The sequence below is a fragment of the Dryobates pubescens genome, chromosome 12 (assembly GCF_014839835.1).
Source record: "Dryobates pubescens isolate bDryPub1 chromosome 12, bDryPub1.pri, whole genome shotgun sequence".
Lineage (NCBI taxonomy): Eukaryota > Metazoa > Chordata > Aves > Piciformes > Picidae > Dryobates > Dryobates pubescens.
In genome coordinates this window covers 17339521-17363253 of record NC_071623.1, presented here as the reverse complement: position 1 = coordinate 17363253, position 23733 = coordinate 17339521, and the positions used below count along the sequence as shown (strand labels likewise).

General features: G+C 45.1%; 1 protein-coding gene across 1 annotated transcript in view; it reads right to left on the bottom strand.

Annotated features, from left to right (window-relative positions):
- LOC104305033 (cystathionine beta-synthase-like protein) overlaps positions 1–22998 on the bottom strand; it is a 30517-nt gene extending 7519 nt beyond the window's left edge. The window contains exons 1-13 of the mRNA XM_054165847.1: positions 22918–22998; positions 16364–16489; positions 15100–15284; positions 14436–14542; positions 12730–12864; positions 10064–10143; positions 6573–6707; positions 5347–5416; positions 3581–3672; positions 2599–2724; positions 1754–1838; positions 1444–1549; positions 579–656 (exon numbers count right to left, since the gene is read on the bottom strand). Of these exons, the coding sequence (XP_054021822.1) occupies positions 579–656; positions 1444–1549; positions 1754–1838; positions 2599–2724; positions 3581–3672; positions 5347–5416; positions 6573–6707; positions 10064–10143; positions 12730–12864; positions 14436–14542; positions 15100–15284; positions 16364–16450 (1286 nt within the window). The 5' untranslated portion in view covers positions 16451–16489; positions 22918–22998. The remainder of the gene's footprint in view (positions 1–578; positions 657–1443; positions 1550–1753; positions 1839–2598; positions 2725–3580; positions 3673–5346; positions 5417–6572; positions 6708–10063; positions 10144–12729; positions 12865–14435; positions 14543–15099; positions 15285–16363; positions 16490–22917) is intronic.
- Positions 22999–23733: the final 735 nt, after the last annotated feature.

Here is a 23733-nt window from a genome sequence, read left to right as displayed (position 1 = left end):
CCAGGGTCAGGTCAGTAAAGTTTCAAGGCTTTCACATTCTCTTCCCAGTGTCAGAAGGTTAGTAGAGTATGAAAAGGTTTTAAGACCAAACCTTTTTTCCTCATTTCATCTACTTCTAGGTTTACAGACAGTTAGTGGAGAGTACTAATCTCTCTAGTTTCATTAGTTATATCTTACACAGAAAGTGTTATGCTCCTCCTCAAAGAGCTAGCCATATTTATAGTCATTATGTGCAGTAATTTAGGGAAGATCTCCTTCCACCTATTGCAGACTTGCAGTGCTTTGCACTCAAGAACTCTGATCTTGAAAGGCTTCTTTGTATACATTTTCATTTCAAATACAACCCTTTTCATATTACAAAAAACAAAACAAACAAACCAACCCCCAAATAAACATTAAATACCAAGTCTTATTCTGCTGCCATGCAGCTCAAAGGAGAGGTTAACAAGTACAATCAACACAATGAAAGATTGGCTAATCAAAGAAAGTAGAGTAAATTGAAGTAAGTTTTCAATTAGCAATGCCATACAGTCACTTGAATAGACTCATGAAAGTCCAAATGGATCTGACATGCTCACCAAGGTTTATTGACAAGGTCATCATCTTCCTTCATGAACCCTTTCTGAATCATCCATTTGTCGCTCAAGAACTTGGTCCTGGAAAGCATCAGGAAGTGAAAAGCTCATGGAAAGGCTGAACATGTAACAGAAAACTTAGAGGCAGCTATTTACAGCTCACTAGCCCAAACATCTAAAGCATAGTTGAAAATACACTGCCATTTACCATCCAAGTTTAACAGCCAGGGACACTGAGAATAAATAGGAATCCCATAGGAAACAAGAGTTTCAACTACATCAGTCCCATGTACTGTAATAGACACAACCTGGAGAGGAGAAGTGCCAGCCTGTAACTCAGGCAATGTCTGTCCTTAAGTTCCTAGTTGCTTAGCATTGTGCTGCAGGAAAAGTCAGGAAACACAACTAAAAATACAGTGTTTTGGGATATGTTTCAATGCAGTAGGAGAGAACTGCTCAGCACAGCTCCAAGCCCTCACTCTTCCACCTATAGAGTCACCCCAACCCTGGCTACTGCTACAGTAGTGCTGTGTTCTGCTGTGGACACTGGCAGAGAGAGCAGTTTTAAAGGGGCACATCCAGGAATGAGGTAATACCAATGGCCCCCAATAAAGCAAACACTGAAAGCAAGTCTGCTGCTGTGAAAGATGCTGACCAGCGATGGTTATATATTGAAGGCAGGCACGAGGAGGAGCTCAGCTTTCAGAGGCATAAGCTCCTTTCTACTCTGTGTTAGACCCTTTCCAGGTATCTTCACAAGTTGTGCTCCAGACACATTCCTTGCTTCAGTAACTGACTGCTACAGAAATAAGGAGGTCTGAGGGGCTGCTTTACCCTTTTGCCAGATAGGAAACAAGCAAGTTCTTACATGTAGTTCCTGACGGAGTCAGGGAGGATAACAACACAGCGCTGACCTTCCTTCAGCTCTTTGGCTGCTTTCAAAGCTGCAGCCATGGCACTGCCTGAGCTGCCACCTGCCAAAATTCAGATCAGAGACCAAAACTGTCAAACCATGAGCAAGAAAACAAGAAAAAAATGAAAGAGAGGAGAAGAGATAGTAGAGGAACTGAGGGTGAGTATGACAGCTTCTGAAGTGGAATGAGGGCTCCTTGACCTGCACATCGCTTCAGCCTTCCACATGCCATTCAGAGAAACCCAAAGGATTAAATCTCTCTTACCACACAGAAGCCCTTCCTCTCGGATCAGCAGGCGTGCTAAAGCAAATGACTCCTCATCATTGCTCTTGTACCACTGGTCCACAGCCTGGGAAGGGGCAGGAAGACAGAAACAAAGGCCTGTTTTAATGAGAAGGGCTAGGGGAGATACACAACCAGTGTGAATCCAAGCCATGCTTTTAGAGGTAACAGCTGCCCTGCCAAGACATGTGCCTGGATTTCCATTCTCCAAATGCCAAGCATTTGTGTTTGTCTGCCAAAGTAAGATGACCACACTAGCACAGAAGGCTTCTTATTGAAACCTTACTGTGAGAGCTGGCTTTTCTTGTGAGACAGACAGACAGAGCATCAAACAGTGTGCTCCTTTCTGGGAGGGCTTCCCAGGGACACAGGCTCTGCTCAGGACACAGTCACACTGCTTGTGGCCAAGAGGGGCTGGGGTGCTTCACTGGTTTCTTTTTTGTTGTTGTTGTTTTGGCTTTTTTTGGTTGGGTTTTTCTGTTTGGTTGTTGGGGGCATGTTTGTCTGGGTTTATTTATTCATTTATTTGTTTGTTTGTTGGGGGGGTGGCAGGAAGGTGCTGAAATTTTTGTTTGTTTAAGAAAAAAGTACTGTGTTCTAGCCTAATGTTATCTGCTCACAGCATTTCAACTTAGCATTGTAAGTCAAATATGGCCAGTGCAGAAGCCTTCCAAGGACTGTTTTTTTCTCATGGAGAGCACAGGTTTTGTCTGCTAGCCCTCCCCTTTCAGCTCAAAGAAATACTTCTAAGTTTTTCCTCCATCTTTCACCTCAATTCTGCATCCCATCAGAGGGCAAAGAGCAGTAAATCAAGAAACATGACTTACAGATCTGTCCAGCACTGTGGGGATAAAATCATATCCAATTCCTTCCACTTCATACGTTGTCTTGTCTGTCTTATTCAGTTCTTCTGGTGTAGCAAGGATGGAGCCTTCAGGATCAACACCTATAATCTGGAGAAGCAGTTTCCACTTTGGCTACCATGATACACTGCTTTTGAGAGGATACCTATTTACTCAGGAGCTCTGACCTTGTTACATTTGTTGGTGCCACACTGGCCACACACACAGCCAAGCCAACAGCAACCTAGTCATTTCTTCTAGCCAACTCATTTCTTCTTGGCACCATTCACCTTCCCAGAGAGCAAAATGCTCTGCTGCTTCAGACCCCTTGGCAACCCATTGTGTCTCCTCAGGCTGTGGACCCTAAGTAAGGGGCATCACTTGTTCTACATGGGTTTTGCTTGGTTTCCTCAAGACAAGATTGCCCTCATTCACATCAGGCACCATTACAGCCTTTACCTTTGTGCCACATGTAAGACGCTAAGTTTTGTTTTGTTTACCACTCCCTGCATACATAGTAAAATATAAATGAAACGTAATACCAGCTTCTGTGAGACAATCTAACACAGCACCCAGACAGACACACAGGTTTGTGTGTGCAGAGAGAATTTCACTGAGAAAAAACTGAGCAGCTCCAGACAAGGTAATGAAGGGGCAGTCAGAGAAGAAACATAAGATTGTAGACCACACCACAGAATGAAGTTTCTCAGACACTCCATGAAGGGCTCTGAGGGCCAGTTTTCATCTGCTGAGCCAATCCTGAGCTCTGGTCACAAATAAGCCCAAAACATGATGATTTCAGATAATCTGAATTTTTTCCTTTGCTGCTCAGAACTACCTTCTAAATGAAAACATCCAAGGATTTCCCATAGAGACCTGGGACAGGCATGCAAGGCATGGGACGTGCCAAGTGGAGCGGTTTGAGGTTCACTCTGGTAAAGAGAAATGCTTCAGGCTTGCCACTTACTTTGCAATCTGGACACTTCTCCTTTAGCTTTCTGGAGATACCAGTGATAGTACCTCCTGTGCCAGCACCAGCCACCACCATGTCTACTTTCCCTGTGTAAAGGTGAAGAATAGAAGGCATTTGTGAAATTTCTCCAGAACAACAGATTAAAAGCCCACTTAAATCAAAGTACAAACTTTCTTTAACAAACAAACAAACACAAGTAAGATAAGGCTCTTTGATCACAAAAGCTGTGTTACGAGATCTACTTTGAGACCACCTTGCTCAATCCCCCTTTACTTCAACAATGGTTTTGAAATACCCATCCAGTAGCCTGGCACCAATTCATGGTACTTTGAACAGAGCTGGAGACGGGCCCATACAGCTGACACCTGTAGTTTTCCAGTCACTGTATTTGCTGATGTAGATAATTCATGCTTTACCTTAGAATGAGCAGCCCACTCTATTAATTTACTGAATGAGAGCCAAGAGCATGGGGTAGGCATTCATTGAGAGGTCTGCTAACACAACTACTCTCGCATTGTCATGTGAAAAACACCGCTCTGTTCTGCTCATCAGCACCCAGAGTGAGCACAGGTATGACAGTTCACTCTTCTGTGACACAGTTTCCATGATGCATCCACATGACAGCTTTGTTAATAAAAGCACATTTTGAAAGGTCACTAATTCACACACAAAAACCAAGTGCTTACCAGGCAGAACAATTACAACCTTAGGCATAAGTTCAGTAATAACTACGTAGTGCCTGGCCTGTGAGGAAAAGTAAATAAAACAAGAAGCCTAAAGCTAGAACTCATCTAGACTCTCAGTTTGGCAGTTTATATACTCATTTTAATTCAAATGTAAAAGAGAGTTTGCCACAAAGACAAGCTGGATCATCTGAACAACTCGAGTTACTGTGGAGAGGGGGAAGAACTTTTTGCTTGGCCCTCACCTTATTGAGAGGGAATTTAACTACTTTTCTTACTAGAGGGTCCCATCAGAAACTGCACTGTTTTATAAGGCAGGTCAGTAGCCTCCTACATGACTTCCTTCTACTATCTATGGCAAATGCCTACACGAAAGGCTGCAGTATCCCACTGAATGCCTCCCATAGCTCTCAAACCAATTTCTCAGCTGGATGAATTAGCCCAGCTAACAAAAGCTCTCTGCTGCCACAGCTCAACCACTTCTGGCACTCCAACTTAGCTCAGTGATCCCTGCAGAGTATAAAAGGTCTTACTGGTGACAGCTGCAACAGTTTGTGCTCCTGAGGGTACCTAACTGAAGAAGCTTGCAGCATTCTGGAGTATTTGGTCTGTATTTGTGATTTGAGAAAACTGACCCTGTTCTTTTATGCCAGTCTACTTACAGCTCCTTCTCTTTCACAGAATCATATAATGGTCCTCCAAAGATCATCTAGTCTGACTTCTCCTGACTTCTCAGCAGGGACATCTTCAACTACACCAGGTTGCCAGGGCCTCGTCGATCCTTACCTTGAATATCTCCAGGGAGATATTCAAGGGAGACAGTTTCTAAGAGATCATTTCCACATCACTACTTTCTCTACAAGCAGAGGAGACTAAATCCAAAGCATTCTTCTTGAACAGAAAAAAACACCCTGAAACACTACTGCAACTACTGAGGCAAGGGAATTCTCTAATGACACAGCATATATATGGGATTCACTGTACCAAAGTCCAAACATTTCTCATCTACCTCAGGTCTCACTGAGAGACAAGAGAGGACTAGGGTGTCACTGAAGAAGAGCAGCAGAGCAAACATACCATCACACTGCTGCAGGATCTCTTCAGCTGTGGTGTCATAATGCGTCAGAGGGTTGCTGGCATTACGGTACTGTGTCAAAAGACAGAATAGCCATTAAGCAGACCAGAAAGACAAACCTGACATTATCAGGCTTTTCAAGAACATAACAAACATTCTCCAAGCCCCAACAGCTATACATACTGGACATAGGCTTTTTTTTTTGGGGGGGGGTGAAGATACAACCTTCCTAAGCGACCTAATTTAAAAGTAGCTCTAAGGTGCCAGCAGGCTCCAATGCCAAGATCAGTCCTGTCTGTGGGGCAGTTTCTTTTAGCAACACGACCTTTGTAGCCATTCTTCCACACAGGACTGCCAGCTGAGTGGAAAAAGCCACTCACGTGTTCTGCCGTCTCTGCGAACACAGGCTCGTTTCTGCCCTCTAGTGACAATAAAACCTTCCTACCCTACAGTACGATCACAGAATCACATAGAATCAAGCAGGTTGGAAGAGATCTCCAAGATCAAGTCCAACCAATCAGCTAACCCTAACTAATCAACTAGACCATGGCACTAAGTGCCTCACCCACCTCTAGGGACGTCAACCCCACCACCTCCCTGGGCAGCCCATTCCAATGGGCAATCAGTCTCTTTCTGGGAAGAACTTCTTTCTGAGATCAAGCCTAAACTTCCCCTGGCACAGCTTGAGACTGTGTCCTCTTGTTCTGGTGCTGGTTGCCTGGGAGAAGAGACCAACCCCCACCTGGCTACAACCCCCCTTCAGGTAGTTGTAGACAGCAATAAGGTCTTCCCTGAGCCTCCCCTGCTCCAGGCTAAGCAACCCCAGCTCCCTCAGCCTCTCCTCATAGGGCTTGTGCTCCAGACCCCTCACCAGCTTTGCTGCCCTTCTCTGGACATGTTCCAGCAACTCAACATCATTCTTGAATTGAGGGGCCCAGAACTGGACATAGTACCCAAGGTGTGGCCTAACCAGTGCTGAGCACAGGGGCAGAAGGACTTCCCTGCTCTTGCTGGCCACACTGCTCCTGATACAGGCCAGGATGCCACTGGCCTTCTTGGCCACCTGGGCACACCAATGCCTCATGTTTGCTCAGTGATGATTGCTCAACTACTACCTGGGACATCTTTTCCTCCAGAGACACTTGTAAGGTGTTGAAGTCTGTCAAGGACACTAAGGAACAAGGCTGCAATACCTCCTCCCACACAATACCTGCACCTTGGCTCTTACCTGGTCTAGTATGTGTGCATTCGGGATTTCATTTTTCAGTCTCCATGCTACTCCCACGTGAGATTCAGGAGAATCAAATCTGGCAGTAGTTGGGGTCCTCACAATTTCAGCACCCAGTGCTCTCAGAACATCCACCTGTAGCAAATAAAGGTGGTCAAAATACCCCAAAACAAGCTCCCAGCACAGAGACTTCTTTGGGATGCAGGGAAAACATCTTCCTCTTCAACTTGTCAGCAACAGCCTCCTAAGTGGTTCTCCTAAACCCCAGCCTCGCATCACTGAGCCAAAGGTCCTAATCTTTAATGTCATTTGGTTGCAATTAAGCTTTACTTGGGAGCTAGATGTCAAATTTCTGTTTCTATTCTGAGCTTTGAGACCTGTAGGGACTATTACTACACCTTGTGAAGCCTCATTCAGGCAAAACCACCTTTTCCTTTCATGTCAGTCACACATGTTCTGCACTCAGCAGGGCTATAACCCAGGATTTTATATGTAAGTACAAATTACATACATTTGCCTCCTCCTCTGGCCATAGTCAACAACGATGACCTCCAGGGTCCTATGCACAATTCAACTGCTACAAGGGAAAGAAAGTTTATGACACTGAGCTAAGGCAAGTCTTATTTCCAGTGGGGTGGGAGGCCTTTGGTTCTGTGGCACATGGCAACAGCCATACTGTATCTTTCTCTCCAGAGCAGGCAAGAACAAGCAATGGATATAGGCCTTCGGAGTTATGTCCTCATTTGTGCCACTGCCTTTCACTTGGAACATTGAAAGTGTTCAAATTGAAATAAGTGGCTTTGCTGACAGAAACTTGCTGCCTCAGCTGTGAAGCACAGGGGATCTCTGTTCTCTTCTTTTGGGTGTAGGTGCAGTACCACATATCAGGGCTTGCTGTAGAGCTAGATGTTTTGTGTTTTCCACAGTGAAGGTAAGAGGATATTACCCAGGTGGCTTTTCCTTCATTTGTTGCTGTGGTGACACAAATGAGACACTTGCCAATACCCCAGTGTAACTTGAGAAGATAAACAGTCTCCCTCACAGCCTTGCCCAGCCCAGAACAGAGTATTAAAGGCTTCAGCATTGCTTTCCTCCGCTCCCCTTTGCTCAGTGAGGGAAAGCTAACCTAGTGTCATGGATTGAATTGAACCTGCTGCTGTTATTCCTACCGTGCCACAGGCATGCCAGCTACAAAAATGAAAGTGCTGACTGGACCAAAGTATTATGGGGCTTGAAGTTCAGATTGCAGCATGGGAGGTTTCCTGTTCCAGATGCTGCTTCTGAGTTCTAGGTTTTTTGGGGTGTTGGTCTTTTCCACTGGGATGGCAGCAGGACAAGGAAGGATGGGGCAGTAGTTTTCTGGCGTGGGTTTTTGGCTCGCTTGCTGCTGCTTTGTGCTGTGCTTCTTCTGCAAACAGGCTAAGGTAATTCTGCATTCTGTACCATGGTTATCAGAGTTTTGATCAGTAAGCTCTATTCTTCTCTCACTTCTTTTTTTTTTTTTTTGGTCTCAATCCCAAGGTTTTTGTGTGTTACTTTTTCCCCTCACTCCTGTGTTGGGAAACAGCCAGGAGTTAAGCCACTGGTTCGGTGTGACCCCTTTTGTTCTGATTCAAACCATATTGTAGTGCACCAACACGAGGCAGCAAAAGCAGCTGTGTTAATTAAGACAGTCGACTTTGGCAGCACACAAAAGGATTGAGACAACAAAAGAGAGAGACAACAAGGGGCTTCAATTAAGACTTGAAGCTTGTTAAAAGAGTTTTATATAGGTTTTTTTCCCCCTGTGCTGCGTTCCCTGTGTTGAAGTATTTGCTTTCTGCTGGCAGCTGGCTCTGGTGTGTTGGCATTTTGTGTATATCCCTTCTGGTGAGGAGCTTTCTCTCAGGGAAATGGCTTACAGCTGTGATGCTCCTGTGCTGGATGCCAGCAGGCCAGGGTTTTTGTGGAGCAATACAGGACTTTCTCAAGGATATCACTGAGAGATCCACCCCGATGCTGAATAATGATGAGTGGTAGGGTGCATGGGAATATCTTGAGTAAATTCTCAGGGCAGTGGAGTCCTCTGGTGGTTAGGAAATTCACCCCTGAGCAAGTGCAAAATGCTGACAAGCTGGTGAAATGTTTGGGGAAAGTCTGTTGTCAGCCAGGGAGTTCCCGAGAGAAAGAAATCATTGCAGTGTGCTGGGGATTAGCACATGCGTATCAAAATCCTCTCACCACTGTTCAGAGTGCTCAGGAGCAAGAGAAGGTCTCTGGGCAAGCAGACATGGCTGCAGCAGAAAATCAGCCTGTGCCAGTACCAGCTCCCCCTGTGCAGAAAGAGAAACCTAAGGGGAAAGCAGCTTTTTCTACAGAACATAAGGACAAACAAGGGCCATTGTGAGAACATGAGAAAGAGCCAAGAGCTGCTTGTGCAGTTCTTATCTCTGGCTTTGGAAGATGGCCAAGGACAAAGAGTTGATGAAACAAACAGAAGGCCTCAGCAATGTGAGGGAGAAAATCTCTCCTCCTCTGTCCAAGCCTGCATTTCAGCTGTGAAGAAACTGTCCCAAGAGGTCCATCAACTCAAGAAGAGCATGCTCTACTCCCCACCTGTAGGGTCCTGTGTTTCAGCTGGGAGAAGCAGATGCTCCCCCATCTGAGGGAGTGAATCTGGGAGGTACACACCACAGTGTACCCTGTGGTTTTATTTGCATGATCATGGGGAGGACATGAGGAAGTGGGACAGAAAACCCACTTCAGTCCTAGCTCCCTGAGTATGAGAGTTACAGGGGAATTCTTCCCTGCAGAATGATGCCTCAGTTTCCAGTGGAAAATCACCCCAGAAGAGCAGACAAGCTGATACTGCTTCTGATTCTTCTGAAAAGACTCCCAAAGCATCTTTACAAGATGCAAGCGATTCCAGTCAGAGTTAGAGGGGCCCTGCTTCCAAACAGATGGAGGGGAGGGACAACTGGATTTATTGGACTGTATGGAACCAATGTCTATTCTTTGATGTTGATTGCTGCTGGGCATGATGCAGAAGGCATAGAATAAGGGGTGAAGAATGTCATGGATTGAACTGAACCTGCTGCTGTTATTCCTACCAGCAGGCATGCCAGCTTCAGAAATGAAAGTGCTGACTGGACCAAAGTATTATGAGGCTTGAAGTTCAGATTGCAGCATGGGAGGTTGCCTGTTCCAGTTGCTGCTTCTGGGTTCCAGGTTCTTGGGTGTTGGTCTTTTCCGCTGGGATGGCAGTGGGACAAGGAGGGACGGGACGGGGCAGTAGTTTTCTGGCATGGGTTTTTGGCTCACTTGCTGCTGCTTTGTGCTGTGCTGCTTCTGCAAACAGGCTAAGGTAATTCTGCATTCTGTACCATGGTTATCAGAGTTTTGATCAGTAAGCTCTATTCTTCTCTCACACTATAGCACTCATCTGCACCAGGAACTCTGCAAGTGAAAACATGCTTATTTTTAAACACTTGGAAAATGAAAGCAGATCTGACCTTTTCCATGCTCATTTTCTCTGGCATCACAATGATACAGCGGTAACCCTTCACTGCTGCAGCCAAGGCCAGCCCAATTCCTGGAAGCAAGCAAAGACATGTAGAACATACAACGAGGAGCAACAAACAAAATCCACAATGCCAGCTTTGGCATGCCTGGCTTTAATCAGATTTTCAGCAGAGGGGAAAGGGAAGGTTTCTGGCTGCTGAGGAGATCTGCCTTTACAGATTCTGCTAGTTCTGAGGATCCCAGCCAACAAAAGTTTAGCCAAGGATAGGAAAACTTGACATGTGCCAACTGCTAGCTTTACCACATGTACAGCACCTTCCTCCTGTCTCATCCACTTCATTTTTACAGAAGTAATTCAGGAAAGGAATGAGTTTTAAGCTAAAGCAGACTACATCAATCACTTCCATACTGTCAGAAGAGTATTAGAGTCCAACTGACTCACTTCTGCACTAAATCCCTAGTTAGCAATGTGCCAAAATGAAGTCCTTTCTAAAAAGACAAGATCTAGATGCTGTGTGTGATTAAGGTTCTAATGCACCACATTAACTTGCTACCACAGTAAAGTACCATGAATGTTAGAGACACAGCTCATTTTACTTCAAAATCTGTGCGTCCAGCCTGATTTCTGCCTTACAGCTTGTCACTGTCTGCCTTCCTGATGAGGTAAGATCAGAAGCGTCTAACCCATAGAGGACAAGCTTACACCTGTTATCAAATCTGCTGCACAAGCGAAACAGATCAAGTTAGTGGATGTGTTTCTGTGGGCAAACTGCACCTCCTTTGCTGTTTTCAGTACTGGGTATGTTATCAAGACATGCCCATGACAATGCCTCACAAAGCAGTTTACCCCACACAGACACTTGTTTGTTCAAAGCTGTTTCTATATGATGCTGGATTGTGTAGGGATTAAAAAAATAAAATCTCTAACTGTTACTGGGAGGGGTGTAAAACTTACACCTCAAGTAATTCAAGTACTGTTTGAATATTGGGGGTGGGAACTTTTTCAGTATATTATAGATAAACATGGATTCCCAAATACAAAAGTAAAAAGACAGCACTCTCTAGTGTTAACAGACTAGTGCTAGACAGATTCTCACTAAGGTCAAAGGCTAAAGAGAAGCCGTCCAGCACTTTCCCTTACAGTCTGTGATGAAGAAAGCATTTTGAGACCTGGGCTCTTTACACTTTGTTCTTTCTGCTACTGACCTGGAAATGCAGCAAACATCAAAACAGAACTTTGGCCGAGGAAGAATCAGGATGCAGAGAGGACAAAAAATACAACACATTAGCTCTCACATTTAACTTGCTCATAAGCTCTGAGCAGTAGCCTAGAGCAAAAGCCAATTCTCTCAGGTTACTGTCTGCCCTCATCTTTGCCTTACATGAAGAGACAACTTTCTGGAGTACCTGTCCTGTATTTCCTTCAGTTCTGTCTTCCTTCTAACTTTTGGCTTCTGTGGCAAGGGGAATCATTTATCAAGTGCAGATGAGGAAATCAGGATGTCATTGTATGACCTCGGATACTGAGGGAATGCAATATATAAGGGTATCTTCCACTAGATGCCATTGCTCAGGCAAAAGGTATAGCCACAGTCACAAGGGCTTCAGCTACACTTCTCCCCCCCCAAGAATACCTGCTGAGCAAACAGCCACAAATACAACTTTCCACTTGTCTGCTGAAAGCAGGGGAACTGGTCACAGAGCAGCTCATCAACCCAGTCCCTCCATTAATACAGGCTGGACATGATCAAAAGAACAACAGAAGGATCTGCCTGGCCTGTCTCTAGCAGAAGGCAACAGTGGATGAATGCCAGGAAAGAGTGTAAGAGTAGGATAAAACACCTCTCCAGAACATATACAAGGAAGTAGCTTGTAGCTCAGCTCAAGAACCTCTTCAGAGGTGGCAGTGTATTCCATATTCCAGTGTATTCCTTAAGCTCAAGTGGGAAAATCCCAGGTACATTCACTCCTCATCAGCAGAGCAGCTTAACAGAAGTACAACAGCTGTGATGTGAGAGCCCAGAGTTAACACCAGTCTGCTTAGATCATCAGATGGCCCCTGACTAGCTGAACCGTTCCTTCCTCCAGCCTTCCAAGAAGCGACACTAACCTGAGTGGAATCTGTTAAAAGGTATGCAAGGGCTGTGTTAGCAGATAGTGCTGTTAGGATGCATCTAATCTGCCATCTTAGCTGCAGCACATGGGAAAGACTGTTTCTCAAACCATGCCCACCTCAACTGACAAGAACATAGGAACAAGGACCATGGGACTCTCCAAACAGAAAGAGAAGATTCCAATTCATAGCACTCCTTTGGTGCTTGATTTCCAATAACTTCAGTCAGACTTTAGCTCCTAAATAGGACCTAAAAGACCTTAGTGAGTCTGGCCTAACATTTCTTTTCACTTAAAGCAAAGAGCCCCTACAAATTTGGCAGCCCTTCTCAGCTGCTCTGGTCAGCACAGGACATTGCAGAATTCTTCCTTGTGCAACACAATAGCAGCTCTGCTCCCTACTATCATGCAGGCAGGATGAGATCCCCTTTCGTCCTTGCACAGCCAGCCTCCATGCTCCAATCTCAAGTCTGCCTCTTCCTCCAGGAAAACCACTATAGCATTTCCCCCCCACACACTTTGTTAATCTCTCTCCATCCTCTACCTGTGTTTCCAGAGGTTGGCTCTATGATTGTGTCCCCAGGCTTCAAGATTCCAGCCTTCTCAGCATCCTCTACCATCCTCAGGCTGATGCGGTCCTTCACACTTCCCCCAGCATTGAAGTATTCACATTTTGCCACTGGAACCAAAAGAAATCAAGCAGACTTCTTAAACAGCAGTCATTTGCTGAACAGGCTGCTGATCCCTAACACATCTGCAAGGGTGTTAACATGTCTGCCCAATTTACCTCTCTGCTTTATAACACCAGAGATGGGAATTTGGCTCACAGCATCTCCATCATTATGGGTCACCACCACACAGTGAGTTTGGTACCTGATACTGGCCCAAGAAGCCAGGAACTCATACTCTGTCAGCCTCCTCAAAAGATCTCTCATCTTTCCTCTTCATTACAGCCCATCATTAGTAAAAAAAGCCCCAGGGCTCTTCCAGTGCAACAGCACAGGGGACAGAGAACTTGCCTTTTCCCTTCTCCTTTCCCCAGCCAAAGAGTTTCTGATCAAATGGTTAAGTTTCTCCCCTTGTTCAGCCTACACTTACATCAGGACTCCCAGCATTAATCCCTACAATGGTGTTCAAATCCACCTTTGGGGATTTTGTTCAGTTTCCAGATATTTCCAATATCATTGGTTTAAAAAAACTAACAAACAAAGAAAGAAAATGTTAGGTCATAGGCTGGGCTTGATGAGCTCAGGTCTATTCCAGCCTCAGTTACTCTGTGATCCTGGAAAATCCACAAACCTAAACACCCCACCAACACCCATTCACTGCCACTTTGATCCCTGTCATCATTTTTAGTGATCTTTAGTCAGAACTGAAGATCTGCATTTTTACACACACTGATGAATATTCTGGAGGTGAAAAGCAGCCAAAAACTTCCTACAACGTTTTTGAAATTTAAAAACAACCCCCAAAAAAAGTATTTTCTGTGAAAAAAGTTTTACTTTTTCTCCCCCCCCCCAAACAAAAAATAAATCAAAAAGATGACTGAAATGTTACATCAAGTAAAAATGGAAAGATATTTAAGGTAGTTTTAGGCTATGCCTTTAAAGGTTTTTTTCACAGATGTTGAACAGAAAAGTAGTAGAATGTAAATAAGTCACTACTGGGTGGAAAAAGGAAAACAAAGACAATTCTAAACAATTCCATTGGAGAGACAAGATTGGTTATAGCAAAACAATTCCCTCTTCTAACTAACTTGCTTCTGCTTGGCTGCATGGTTTTGGTTAAGTTTAACAGCAACTTTCTCTGCTCCTTTCTCCCTTCTTTTGTATGGCGGGGCAGGGGGGGCAGAAAAGGAGAAGCTAGAAGCTTCCCCTGGTCTTTAACCAGGGAGGTCCTTGTGCCATTTATTACTTGTAAATACTGTAAATACTGTTATTTGGCACATATAAATTGCATTCCATTGTAGATTGTAGTTTTGCCTGTAAATACAGCTTTCATTTGCTTCCAACTGAGCTGGTCTGGCAAAGTTAATGTTGGGGTGGGGTGGGGAAATTTCAACCCACCACAATATTTTAGATGACCAAATCCTTAAAGCTTGAAAACCTGCCAACAAAAAGGAGGAATTTTTCTCACCATTTTCTTCAGGGTACATCCACTCCCCCTCCATCTAGATGACATGACACACTGCTAACCATGACTACCCAACAGTGTTTCTTATTCTGATTTTCTGCCTGCAGCAGTACTCACAGAGTTCACACTTCAGCCCATACTGCTTCCCAATCTTGTTGATTCGCACCAAGGGTGTATTGCCAACTTTATTCAGGATGCTTGGCAGGATTTTCAGAGGCTCTGGCCTGGTACACATATTAAAAAAAAAAAAAGTCAGTGTATTCACAGAAGGGGCCACAGGCAGGTCACACAAAACCAACACAGTATTTCCAATGCTTTCTATTTTAGCCAGGTTTCTCCTTTCCCTTGATCATGCAAGTGATTGTAGATATTTTGTTTTAAAAGGATGTCCATTGGATACAAATTCACAAAACATCCAGTCCTTGATCCAGAACAAGGATTAATCAGACATCAAGCCAAGTGCTAAGGCAAGAACAAAGTGCTCTGCACTCCTTCCTGGCATGAAGTAGCTTAGCACTGCTCAGAGTCAGCTATTTTACAAGCAAAAGGCATTAACAGAGCAACCTTTCATTCAGTCATGGAACTGCTTTCCAGGTTACTTAATGTGTCAGTTCCAGGCCATGCAGTTTCACATCTGGGTTCTTATCTCTGCTTATAGTGGAAATTGAGAAGCACCAGCATATCCAAATTTAAAACAGTCATCTTTTATTAAATCCACGTGTCTCTGAGAGGACCTGGATTCGTGCTGTACTGAAAATCTGCAGATAAAAGTAATACTTACAGAGTGACATGACGATGTGGGGAGGCAGAGAGGGGCTTCCCAAGCTTCCATGTACATTTGCTAGGTGTATCAGGGCGGATCCACTCTCTTTCCTTCTCATTAGCCTTGCAGTTCTCATTGTCCATCCCACCAGGAAGAAAATATTTGCCAGGCCCATGAGGGCATGAGTTTGCATCTGGTGTGTCCTGGGAAGGAAGTGTAGACATTTCATCCTTGGGGAAGGGAGGGGAAAAAAAGAAAAAGAAAAGAAAAAAAGAAGAGGAAGGAGGAAATCCCAACCCAAACAAGAGAGAGTGATTCATAAGCCCCACTTTAACAAGGTCTGAACATCTTTTGACACTGTCAAAGTCACTGAAGTTCTGCACCATGGGAAACCACCCATTCACATCGCTGCCCTCCCTACAATTGCTAAAAATCATGTTACTAATAAGGAGCCCTTATTCTTATCTCTGTCCCATCACCAACTTATCCATTTCCAGTCTAGTGTTTCAGCATGCAGTTCTCCAGAGGGAAGCCTGAAGAGAAATTACCCTGGTGCCAGTTTTCAAGAGAGAATCATTGTCTATAAGCCAAAAGAGCCAACAGCAGCTTAATGCTCAAGAGTAGGTTCTACCACTGACAAGAGATCCTGTCACTGTACCTAGGACCTAAGTATTAGGGGACAGCAGAGGATGTCTCAGACAAATCCCATTCTCTAGTGTCCCAGTCTTGTTTTTTCCTTGTATAAAAAAGGCCACAACAATGGTTGGTTGATGTTTCCACAGTACTGTGAAGATGGGAAAGCACTTCAGCCTAACTTTGATTTGCCAACTCCTCCTCACCAGAACAAGAACCTTGCACCGCAGTGCAGAGTGCAAAAGCTCAGCACAGTGGCCTACCTGAGGGTAACTTAAGCACACTGAAATAGGTGCTTACTCTAAACAGTGTCCATAAATATCAAGAGAAAAAAAAATCCCTAGCCTCATATGAGACACTCCTCCCACACCAAAAGCCAGCTTTCTGAAATAAATTCTCCCCATTCCAAGAAGAGAGGAAAAGAGTATGACTAATTAGAAAATGGTGCCAAAAGACTGCAGTGCTATTTGTGGTCATGGAGAACTCTCTGAGAAGGGCTACTGGTTTCAACAGTGTCTACCTACACTGCACTCCAGAAAAGAAAAGAAAAAAAATAATCTAGAAATCCCTCTGAAAAACAGATAGGGCTTTCCCAAATTTTGGTGACAGAAAGGCAGACAAAGAGTATTCTCTAAAGACCAATGAATACCTTGGACACAGGAAGAGGCTTATCCATTATCAGCTCCTCCAGCTTCTTTGGTGAGGGTGATTGAACAGCAGAGTGAACTTTCTTCATGACACTGTGTGGATCACAAGATTGGAATCCTCTTCAGAGCTGCACATCATGCAAGTTAGAAAAAAAAGCCCCAAACATACATAAGTGGCAGGGTCTCATGTAGGGGAAAGATACATGTCCTACTGTCATAGAGGGGGAAAAAAAAGTAGCTACAAAGTAAAGATAATTTGTATAGATTGGAATAATAATAATAATAATAATAATAATAATAATAATAATAATAATAATAATAATAATAATAATAATAATAATAATAATAATAATAATAATTTTATAAATAACCTTTATTATAAATAATAACATTTATTATTGTTGTTGTTGTTACTGTTATTATTGTTATTATTACTACTACTATTACTACTATTACTATTATTATTATTATTCAGAGGTATTGTGCAAGACCAATGGAGGGTCTCCTGACCCTGTTCTTCCTGCATCACCTAATCTCCCCTTTGCCTTGCCCTCCACAACTCATACATAGTAAAGTGAGCAGAAAATTTCCTCACCAGACCATCTGTGAGTCCATAAACTTGAAAGCCACACAAAGTAACAGAAAACACTGCAGCTCACAGGATATATACTTCTAGAGACACAGTGGTGAGAGGGCTTCATGGTACCATCACCAGAAGGCTCTGTACGCAACTTAGGAAAAGGATTTGCACAGGAACTTTGCAGAGGTCTTTCTGCCCTTGAGGTGACCAAAATCTCACAAGCTCCTACCCAAATGGAATGAGCATTGCATGGACAAAGATAGAGATGCTGGATATATAACACTCACAGCCAACACCTCAATCATGAAGAAGCAACAAAACCTTCTAGTAGGCTTTTTGTTTCAGAAACTAGTAACTACAAAACGGAAGCAGTTAAGTTCACTTCTACTCCAGGCCGGTTATTCATAGAGCCTGTCTGCTTCCTTTCCGCTGAAGACAAAAATCTGGCCAAAGTCTTGGAAAATGTTGCAGTTTTCCTCTAGTATTTGTTTTCCTCATCACTGTTTTGCAGCAAGATTCAGCTCTTTCCATTACTGAATTGTGGCAGGCCCTGAAAGAGTTCCTGGCCTCGTTCTCCTCCTTCTGACAAATGCACACAACCCAGATACAGCTTAGATCTGGCATTGTTGATGGTCTGCTGACATCCTGGAAAAAAATCTGAATCACAGGATCAATGAACTTTAGCACTTGATCTTGCACCACTAATCACTATCAACTCCTTTCTTGCATGCTGATTTGAAGAAAATGTCCAAGGCATTTAAACTGCCCTCCTTGAGAGACAAAAATCTCCAAACTTTCCAGACTAAAGCTTGAAATAATTCTTCTCCTGTATATAAAGACCTCCATGCCACCACAATGATACAATGCTACTTTATTTGGGTTAGTACATGCCCAAGAGCTAAGATGTACTTCACCCTGACTTAGACTACTGACCAGAACCAGACTGAGAAAGCTAATTATCCCTTAAATATACAAGATCTAACCTCAACCAGGTTTTGTTACCAGAAATTAGCTTACTTACATTTCTAGAGTGAAACTCTGCTTTCACTTCTATTCCTAAAAAAGTGATTTGTTCACAATCCAGAGCATCAGCACCTTTTCTAGTAAAGAAGCTTCAAGGCTTCCTAGGAACCACATCCATATGCTGCTTCAAACAGCTGGCATGCAATGCCAGGCATAGATATGGACTGTCTCTGATCACAGGTTAACACTACCAATATTTTCAAAGTCCATCTAATAAAGGTACCTTGCTGCCAAAGGATCAAACCCTTTCGATGTGCAGGAAGAAAGCATCAAGGAGTTACAGACAGCAGATTTTGTTCCTTTCCTAGGTTCTCACAAATCAGGAGTGCAAAACCTTTAAAAGCTTCACATCACCAAACTGCAGTGTCCTTCAAGACAGTCCAAAAATTGAGGAAAAAGGGAGAGAAATTTGTGGCAACAGAAGTTGCAGAGGTTTCAAACAACAGGGACTTGTTCCTTGTATTGACCACAGGAAAGAAATCAGTGTGGCTCTCTTCAAAAGCTGTCTTTTGGAGGATCTCCTCCAAACTAGGCAAGACAATACCTTCTCATTTATTTGATTGCCAGGCAATTAAAAAGAAAAATCCATAATCAGCAGCAACAGTCCCCACCTCTTGAACCAGAAACAATGGGGAAAAAATGGAGAAAAAGCAAAAATGGAGAAAAAGCTGTATTTTTTTGCCTTCAGCTAAGCTGTGAGAGTCTCTCATATGTTTAAAATGGCAATACTGTAATGTTTGGTCAAAGTTTCAACAATGGGGCTAGAACTGTGGGAAAAAAAACCAAGGAGAGAGAAAAAGAGAAAAAGACAATCACTAATGCTGCCAACAAAAATCCTGTCACCAAACCATAAGCAACATCATTCCTTGGAAGGAACACAAGCTCCTGTTCAAAAAAACCCATTCAAATAATTTCATTAGGCATTGTTTTAAATAATCCCACACCCACACAGCCTAAAGTAAATCTGTATGCATATATAAAAGTTAAATTCTAATCATGCTAGTAGAGAGTAAGTCCCAGCTACAATCAAGCTAATGTCTTATGGTTTTGAAGGCAGACAAAAGCCTAGGACAGCCTCGGCTGTTCTCCAAGAGGAACTCTTACTACAGTTCTCAACACAGCCAAAAGCACCTGCAATGGCTTACAGTTACTGTTAAGAAACAGGTCAAGCTCTCAGGAGCGACTTGTTGCATTCAAAACTAGAAGGAAGACCTCAGATCTTTGAGCTACTTCAATGCTACTGATGAGCTTCCTGACACACCACACAGAACGTCCAGCTGATGCCTACAGCCCTAGGTGATGCAACTTCAGCAAAACAGGAAGCAGAGATGGCCAGTCTAGGACATCCAAATTCCCTGGCTACTGGCCCAAAACCGGCCATAGGAAGCTGGCACATCTTCCTACTGTGAACATCTTAGGGGAACAAAGGAAAAGAGGTGAGCAGAAATCACCAAAACAGAGGTTGACAGCAACTTCTTCACTAGCCTGACTTTCTACTGGGATGCAGACTGGGGAGACAGTACAGGAGAATGGCAGTGCCTCTTCTCTAACTACAGCTGAATGTTGCTCAGAAGAGTTTGAAGAGAAGCTGCAGGAAAAGTTTCCCATCTTCAGGAAGAAAGCCTGTCAGCCTGAATTTAATTTTGCTGAAAAAGGGAACACTCCAAATAACTAGCTGGGGGTGTGGGCAGAAACTAACTAGAAAAGCCTGACTAACTTCTGCCATTACATCTGCAAAGCACAGGGCGCAGAAAAATCAGAAAGACAATTTACAAAGCCACTGAAACCTAAGTCATTAAGAGGTATGAGATCCAGAATGCCCCATGAGTAAGGATCACATCTCTGGATCCCTTTCCATAAGGAACCCAAAAACTATGCTGTTTTTCAGCTCTTACAAAACTGGATCCAAGGCCAGTGAGTGAAATTAATCCCCAAAGAGCCTGAGCTGAACTCCCTCCACGTATGTTAGGAGCTACAGTTTCTATGGCTGTTTATGTTGTCAGCACTGCTGTAGGTATTTCGAGTATCATGTATACAAGAACCTAATTAATTTGAGCCTTTTCTGAGGCAGAAATTATGCTGTCTAAAAGCCAGGTGCGAGAGGTGGATCAGAGAAATGCCCCAAAGGCAGGCAACTCAGCAAGAGATGTGATACCAGATTCCATTATGCTATGGCCTGAGAACGGGAAACTTTGATGTGAAGCAGCTACTTTGAACAAGTAAACCACTACAAACCAGTTGTTCTGCTCAGAGAGTATCACACGGTCTTAGCAAGCTTTAGGATCTTTACAGGTTACCAGATGTAGCAATACTCACTCAGCTTCTGGAAGCTGTTTGGAAGCACCAGAGCTATCAGTGATTCAGGAGCCAGACTGCCATTTGGGGTTTTTCCTGTTCTAGTTGTGTTTGTGTGTGTATGTATGTGTCCCTGCTACTTCCTCAGTAGCAGCTAGCCATTGCTCCTGGGTCAGAAGACATCAACAAATTAGCAACACTATGGCTCTAGGAAGATTCCTCAAGAGCTGAAAATCTTATTTGCATTTTCTTCTATGATGCAGATGAGCACATAAGTGTCCTCTCAATGCTCACTCTCTTTCAAGGACAGACTTCCGTACTAGGTAGCCTTTCTGATGGGAAATGGATAGCTCTTTAATGCCCCCCACCTCAGTAACACTGCAAAGATATTAAAAATTCAACAGCAAAGCAACTTCCACCACTATGGCAACTGTTATGCCAGAGATCAGCCAGCGAAAACATGAAACCATTCAGTCACCTTCCTCCCAAAGAATAGAAGCTTGGTATGCACCCCTAATACAGGGATCTTCTGACATCCCCCTTTTCCAAGTTCACTTCAGCTCTGTCCAGGCTCACGTGGTAAGTCTTCCAAGTGAAGTAATGCCTTCAGGGAGCACTACAGCATTAATGACTGGAGAATGGCTTACCTGCATTTTTACCTGTCACAGTTAGAAGCTTTCATGACTTCTTTCATTGCTTCTAGTTCCCTCTCCTTAGTCACCACACAAAGACAGACCAACACTACACCCTGAACTCTTCAACTGCCAAGCTTACCAAATATAGGGAGAGAAGTACTACAGGTAGGGCAACTGAAGCTTAGAGGTTAAGCAAGTTGCCCAGCATGACAAAGAGCTGGAGCTCTGCTCTCAATTTCTGACCAGGTCTATAAAACAGGTAGAAGCAGAGCTCCTCTTACCCAGCACTGTGGCATGCTGCCAGGTATCACATCTTTTGTCAGCCATGGGGCTTCTGATAAAGGCTGGCAGAAAACTGCTGGCCACCACAGCCTGGGCAGAAAGCCAGCTTTTTGGTCGATACGTGTTTGGTGGGAAAGGCCAGCTGCCACTCAGTTTGGTTACATCTGTAGAGCTTTTGGCAAGCATTCACTGTGCAGCCACGAGCACAGTCCATCCTGCTATCTGCCTAGGTCCTATGGATGTCACATGCAGACTGCAAGCAACCTGCCAATAGCCAGAGGCCAGCCCAACCCAGCCTGCTATGCTTCCAGTGCCAGGGCTGTGATGTACCTGAGCCAGCAGGTGCACTCCAGGACATAGGACCCTCATGACACTGACTACTAATCACAATTTGTAGAGGTACTGCTCTGGCTTCAGGAAAGCAGGCTGGTGAACTCACACATGGCAGGTAGCACAATAAGATACTAAAGAGCCACCAACTAATATCAAAAAGGATGACATGCCCAAACACCCCAGGTACCGGACCTAACCTAGCACCTAAGCCATACTTCATCAGTAGAGCTCTCACTGCAGCCATTTTCCTCCCAAGAAATAGCAGGTTCTGAGGAGGTCTCAGTTTCCCAAGAAATACCTTTCATCTCTGACATAAAATCCTCAGGTTGCACATATGTCCATGTTCTGATCCCTCCCTCCTTTCTGCAGTCCAAGCTTTGTAGAACATGGAGCTCTCATGCCTCAGATCAGCAGATTCGTTTAAAGTGTAAACAATCTGAGCAACTTTGCTGGAACAGGGCCCAGCACTTCAAAAACCTCTATGGTCAAAGGCTTTAAAGTTAGAGATACACAGAAGACTAGACACAGAACAAGAAGAGGAGAAGAATCACTTGTCTTTCAAGTAGTGCTAGCATTACTAATGCTGCTACTGAAGTAGCTCTTTAAGGTTTCAGCCATCTTCTGACCTTTTCCAATAGAGGAAGAGCAACATATGAAATAAAACATAAGAAAAGATGCTTCTTGATCTACCGCATTAACCATGCTTGACAAAAAACATTGGCAATAGGTCCTGATGGACCCCTGAGAACAATGGATGACAAGCCACAAATGGCACAAGAGCTGGTGCCAAATCCAAAGAGAAAAACAAAAGGCAAGCCTGTGCAAGAGGCAAAAAGACAGTCCTTCCTCCTCCTCTTCCCTGCTCGCAGGAGGGACTCCTTAGGCACCCTCTGACCTGCCCTGAGCATCCCCAGCAGCCGGCACCTTCCCGAGGCCTGTCCTCCCATCCTCCCCGCAGGCAGGCCGGTGCCAGGTCTGGCTCCAGGGCTCCACTTGCCTAAGCACCTCTGAAGCTGCCCATTCCTATCTCTTTTCTTAATTACAAAAGGAAAACAAGTACCCGAACTAGTAGCACAACCACGTCCACCCACCAGCCCGCAGCCCTCCATCACTCCACGCCACCGGAGGCCGCAGCGAGCGAAGCACTCCTGAGGCAGCCTTCCCACCACCACCCTCGCGGTCACGCCACTCCACGCCACGGCAATCGTTTAACGGCCGCCGCAGCTGAGGGAGAATGCGGTACTGCCCGTCTCACGCGGCCCGGCAGAGTCGGAGGTTGAGGGCATGGAAGGACACGACCTCCCCTCGCCCAGTTCTCCTCCATCACCCCACGCCCGTGGATGATGCAACGGGCGGGTGAGAAGGGATGCAACCGCCCTGGTTCCTCCCGCTACGGTCGCCACCTCACCCACGCGAGCAGGGGGCTCCCCAGGTCACGTCCGCCGCCCGCCCGGGCTGCGATGCTGGCACCCCGCCGAGGATCAGCAGGACGACGACGAAAGGGAGCCTCAGGCGCAGCACGAAGCCGGCCGGCGTGCGAGGGTTAAGAACAGCCCGCGAGCCCCGTGGCCCCGCCCCAGACGCCCTCGGAGAGGAGGGAGAGGAATCGCCCACGGCCATTGGCCGGTACGGGGGCGTCGGCGAGTCAGAGGCAGCCAATGGGGCGGCGGTGCGCGGACGCGGGGCAGTGCGGCCCGCAGCTTTACGGAGGCCGGGCCGAGCCCAGCCGGGTCGGGCGTAGGGGCTCCCGGTGCTGCCCGAGTTGGGTACAGAGGGACAGCAGAGGGTGGAAGGCCTGGGGTTCTCCAGACGGCTCTCTGCAGAGCACGGGGCGAAGTCCCTGGGCTCTGCCGAGAGCGAAATTGCCCAGGCACTGGCACTGAAAGGCGACGTGTGATCCTGAGCTTGCGGGCACCGTCGGGAGGAACGGACACAGATCGCTTGTGACTCCCAAACACTGCGTGTTTTATTGGCTGCTTCTCAAATCTTGGAAAAAAAATCCCACCTCATCAGAGAGGACTGCTGTGAGGAGAGTTTCACAGTCAGATGCTGCTCCTTGACAGCTGAGCTCTCTGAGGTTGCAGTGCGTCGGATCATCTCGCCTTGTGCTGCCAGCATTGCAGGCCCTGGCCTACCTTGTCCTGACCAGCACTGGAGCAGAGAGAGGGCCCAGGCACCTCTCTCGTCGAAGCACGGGAAATACCCAGCCTGGATCTTGGAGGGG